This window comes from Apaloderma vittatum, unplaced genomic scaffold (assembly GCF_000703405.1).
Source record: "Apaloderma vittatum isolate BGI_N311 unplaced genomic scaffold, ASM70340v1 scaffold8836, whole genome shotgun sequence".
Taxonomy (NCBI): domain Eukaryota; kingdom Metazoa; phylum Chordata; class Aves; order Trogoniformes; family Trogonidae; genus Apaloderma; species Apaloderma vittatum.
In genome coordinates this window covers 1-4,476 of record NW_009722242.1, presented here as the reverse complement: position 1 = coordinate 4,476, position 4,476 = coordinate 1, and the positions used below count along the sequence as shown (strand labels likewise).

General features: G+C 57.2%; 1 protein-coding gene across 1 annotated transcript in view; it reads left to right on the top strand.

Annotated features, from left to right (window-relative positions):
• Positions 1-4,428, top strand: part of LOC104275678 (KAT8 regulatory NSL complex subunit 1-like) — a gene marked incomplete at both ends in the record, with an annotated part of 23,337 nt that extends 18,909 nt beyond the window's left edge. The window contains 4 exon segments of the mRNA XM_009871696.1: positions 202-353; positions 2,642-2,760; positions 3,629-3,686; positions 4,283-4,428. Of these exon segments, the coding sequence (XP_009869998.1) occupies positions 202-353; positions 2,642-2,760; positions 3,629-3,686; positions 4,283-4,428 (475 nt within the window).
• Between the last annotated feature and the right edge of the window lie 48 nt (positions 4,429-4,476).

The window sequence follows — 4,476 nt, the reverse complement described above, 5'->3', positions numbered from 1 at the left end:
CCAGGGCCTCTCGAGCAGGTGCCCGCCGTCGGAAGGTGCTTCTCTTTCACGCAGGGGTCGCTCCTCAGCACTGGCCCTTTCTGGTGCACGTGGGCCTTCTCTATCCACCACCACCACCCTCCTTTGCTTTTGGGGTTGGTTGGTTGTTTTTTTTTTTTGCTAACGTCATTCTTGATTTTTCTCCCACCCCTCCTCGTGCAGTGTTGAAGCATCACGCGGATGTTGGTGGCCCGAGCTACTTGACGGCGGCCGCGACTCCTGCACCTCACAGCCCCATAGCGCGCCAACTGTCCACCTCCTCGGAAGGCTCCGCTCCGGCCAGCACCAGCTCACAGGGCACCTCTGGCACAGCTGTAAGTACCTCGTGCTGTTCTGGAAAAGTTTTGGAGCTTGGCTCCATCATGAGGTCTCAGCATTTGAGCATCTCAAGCATCTTCTCAGCATTTTACCACGCTGGACCTGTTGGTTCAGCCAGTGGTGGGGTTGCTGGCCCAGGTTTTTCACTTGATTCTGACGGGGTTCCTGGGTGGATGGTGGCTGCGCAAACAGCTGCAGTTACAGGTTTGCTGTCAGCCCAGTAACTGCTGGTAAGTGCAGGAGTAGTCCCCTGGCTTTGCTCCACGTCATGGTTTTGGTTTCTGAAGTTATTTGAGGATGTCAGGAGGAGAAGTAGAGGAGCTGAGCACCAGCAGCTCCTGGCACTACGGTGCTTCAACCGTGACAGTTTGCTTTTGTGGCCTCGGTGGCCCTGGGGCTGTCGCAGGGCAGTGGCACAGCACTGGTGCTCCAGATCTTAACTTGCACCTGTACACACGTGTCAGCAGTCGCTTAACCCGTCCTGCCTTCTGCAACACGCTCAGCCCCCCAGAAGGCTAAAGGGTGACAGGATTTGGGACCTTCTGAAGCTGTTGGTGAGCAGGACCGTAGCTGCCTCCCGCTGCGCTGCGGGAGGGATCGATGACACAGCTCCTTCGACAGACGTCATCTGTCCTCCCAGCCCGACCCGTGGGAACAGATGCCCTTGGTTAAAGGACTGCATTCTTGAAGTGTCCCAGTGAAGAACCTGGCCTCTGGCCACTCCAGCTGGTCGTCCGTGCCACAGCCCAAGCTGAATGTGACCCAGGGATAACGGAGCAGGTCTCCTTGAACCCTTAGACTGAAAGCAGCGTCGTTGAAAGGCATCTGTTCTCAGCAGAGGTGAGGGCACCACTTGCAGCTCAACCTTGTGTGCCCTTGTCGTTGCTCCAAGCTCGTTGCTCTGGGGCTGCCAGATCCCGGCTGGGTTCCTTCGCTGCAGAATTTGCTGTTGCATCATCAGCTGTGGTATCAGTGAACACCCTGTGGTGGCACAGGGTGTCGGAAGAACCCACAGAGCAGCGGTAGTTTGGCTTGAATGTTTTGGAGGACAGCTCTGCTCAGCACCTCCGGCGTGTGACAATGACATTTCCTTGTGCTTCACCACACGTATCTTGGTCTCGCTGCTTTTTCCACTGCTCTTTCACACGCTCATTCCGAAAAGCAAGGTGAAGCGTCTTCTCTTCCACAGAAGAGTCCTGCAAGAGCATTGCAGGCTCAAGGCTGCGAGTCCTGGGTTCAAGCAGCCCAGTGCTGGTGCGGGTTTGCATGTTCTCCCCAGCTGGTGGGTCGGTCCTCACCGCTGACAGGGACCTGCTGGGATTTCCTCACCACCCGCCCACTCCATCCTCATCCAGCTTCACCCGGGTCCTGGGTTTTGGCCATGACGGGTCCCCCAGCAGTCGGGTTCTCGTGTGTTTTTACACTGAAAGACGCAGAGATCGAAGGAGATGGAACACGTGGGGAACGGCCAGTGAGTCCGTTAGGAAGACGAGCCCTTGGTGCCTCAGACTGATCCAGGAGGATTCGTGTCACCGCGCCGTGAGCGCTGCTGTCACAGGCTGGGGGGAGGTTTTTGGATGGACGGGTGGTAGGAGAGCACCCGGCGTTCAACCAGGCTTAAATAGACAAGTGTGGAGCTTGTTTCTGTCTTAGAAAATCTATTCCAGTCGAAAGCACGATGCATATGGAAGCTGTTAGGCTGCTGGCACAGCTGCCAAACCCCGCGATGAACTCCTGTCTGACTGACGGTGCCCCCTTCCTCTCGGCCCCAGTGTCACCTGTGGCACGTCCAGCCCCCTGCAGGGCCACCAGCAAAGGGCCCGTTTCCAAACAGGATGGTTCTTTATTCTCCTGATGGTCTCCTCACCCTCCTTACGCTGGCAAGAGGGAACTGGGTTTTATGGGAGACTTTTCTTCTCGCTGGGTCAGGTTTGGCAGCCGGATCCATCTCCTGATGGGCCCGGGGGCCGGGGGGGGGGAGCTGATGGCTGGAGCTCAGCAGCCCTTGCTCACCTTGCTTCAGCACCTGCAGGGCCACCGCAGCCCTCAGCCTTGGTGGCACCTTCCAGGCTAAGGATTTTTGGTTGGGAAGAGGACTTCCATCCGGCAGTAGGTGACTTCCTTTGTGATGTGAATCGCTGTTGGTCTGGAGTCTCCGTGGGTCACACGTAGCTCACGTGGCTCCGAGGCCACTTTGTCCAAGGACACGTTCTTTTTCCATCAGGGATTTAAAATGACAAAACCCTTAGCCCTTGTTCACGTGGTTCTTGTCTTCATGTTCCAGCAGCCAAGGAGGAGGAGAGGCGAAAGTTCCTTCGATATTAACAACATTGTCATCCCGATGTCCGTCGCTGCAACGACTCGTGTGGAGAAGCTGCAGTACAAGGAGATCCTCACACCCAGGTACGTGCCTGACCCCGGCTCCCGCGGGTTTGTCACATCCCAGGCGTTCAGCGGCTTCTCAGAAGTTCAGCCCCGACCTGGTGGCTGCTAACGCTGCTGGGGAAAAGGGCCTTTCTCCTTCCTTGAGAGCAGGAGAAATGTGGAAAACTTGTGATCATTTCATTGATGGAGACGTGCTGGGTGCCTGGGCCGGGGTAACGTTGCGGTGCCTTGGGTCGTGCCGGCCGGGAGCAGCTCTCCCATCCCCAGGCAGTGGAGAAATCAGGAGTTTTCTCTGCCCGAGCTGAGTGCGAGATGGCAAGTTCCCGGCCCTTGTTGGGATAGTCTTGGATTAACGCCATGGATGGGATCAGTTTCTGGGTTTCTCACCTCAGTGCTTGATGGGCGCTTGCTGCAGCTTCTTCGTCCAAACTGCCCGGTTCCTGGTCATCTTCTTCCCTCCTGGCTTTCCAGGGCTCTTTCCGAACTTCCCTCTTTCTTTCTCCTGGTCCCACATGCTCTTCCCCACCCCTCTTCAGAGCGGGGCAGGGAGGGAGCTGGGCCTGTTGCTGAGCTGGAGGAAGAGGAGGAAACGCTGCAGCATCTTCTCTGCTTCCCTCTGCCATGGGGACATCTCCTGCCTGGCCCCAGCATCGCGCTCGGCAAAAATGTGCTGGAAGCCGAGCGACCCGACAGGAGAAGGGCAGAAACCCTCGTCCGATACCGCAGGAGGGGTTTTGGTAGACAAACATGGCCGCGTGGTTTAAAACTGAGCCTAAATATGTTGCTCATCGGGGCAGGCCCATGGTTTTCCTTTCCCAAAAGGGGCAGCGTTGGCGCATGCGGGGCTGTGCCCCGGGTTGACTCTCTCTGGCGCTGTGTGTTGCAGCTGGCGTGAAGTGGATATCAGCGCGCTGAAAACGAACCCGGATGAAGACAACGAGGAGGTAAGAAGTTTTCTTCTCGAGCAAATGTGGGACAGGGCTCGTAGCGGCTGAGCGGCGTCTGTGGAGGATGGCGGCAGGGAGCGGGGGGGGGTGGCCGGCGGGGAGCGGGTGCCGGGGCCTCAGCAGGGAGGTGTGAAGCCTCTCTTTTTCTTGCGACAAAACAGCACAGTTGGCCTTTCGGAAACCAGCCTGGTGGTGGTTCCCTTTCGGGAAAGGCGTGACAAGGCAGAAGTTGGACTGATTTGAACCTGAGGTCTGATTGCTGTCAGGAGACCTCTGGGCACCAATTGTTGGATGGAATAGTCTAATCAAGAAATCACGACCAGTCGCGCCGCAATAGTTGTTATTTTAGCGGAACTGATAATGATGGTATTTCCTTGAACCGCTGCGTGCCTGCTTTCATTCCGGGATACGTGACTTTCCCTCGGCTTTTAGATTAGTCTCTTCCTAAGCAGCGCAGGCTCTGTTTAACGAGGTGCTCTCGCACTCACTAACGGCATCTGCCTCCCTCCAGACATAAACGTGGGAAGACGGCAGGTAGCTGCGTTTGTAATGTAAGAAAGCTCTGACCGCGGCCTGTGCTCTTCCTTCTCCAGATCGAGGATTTGTCTGACTCCGCCTTCACTGCTCGGCACGGCAAGTGTGAGGAGAGGGAGCGGGCCCGGTGGCTCTGGAGCACGAGCGTGCCCCCGCAGCGGCGGGGCAGCAGGTAACACCGGCGCTCGGGTGCAGAGAGGACACCGTGGGTTTCTGCTGGCCAACGGGGTCGTTGCCAGTGGAGCGGGATGCT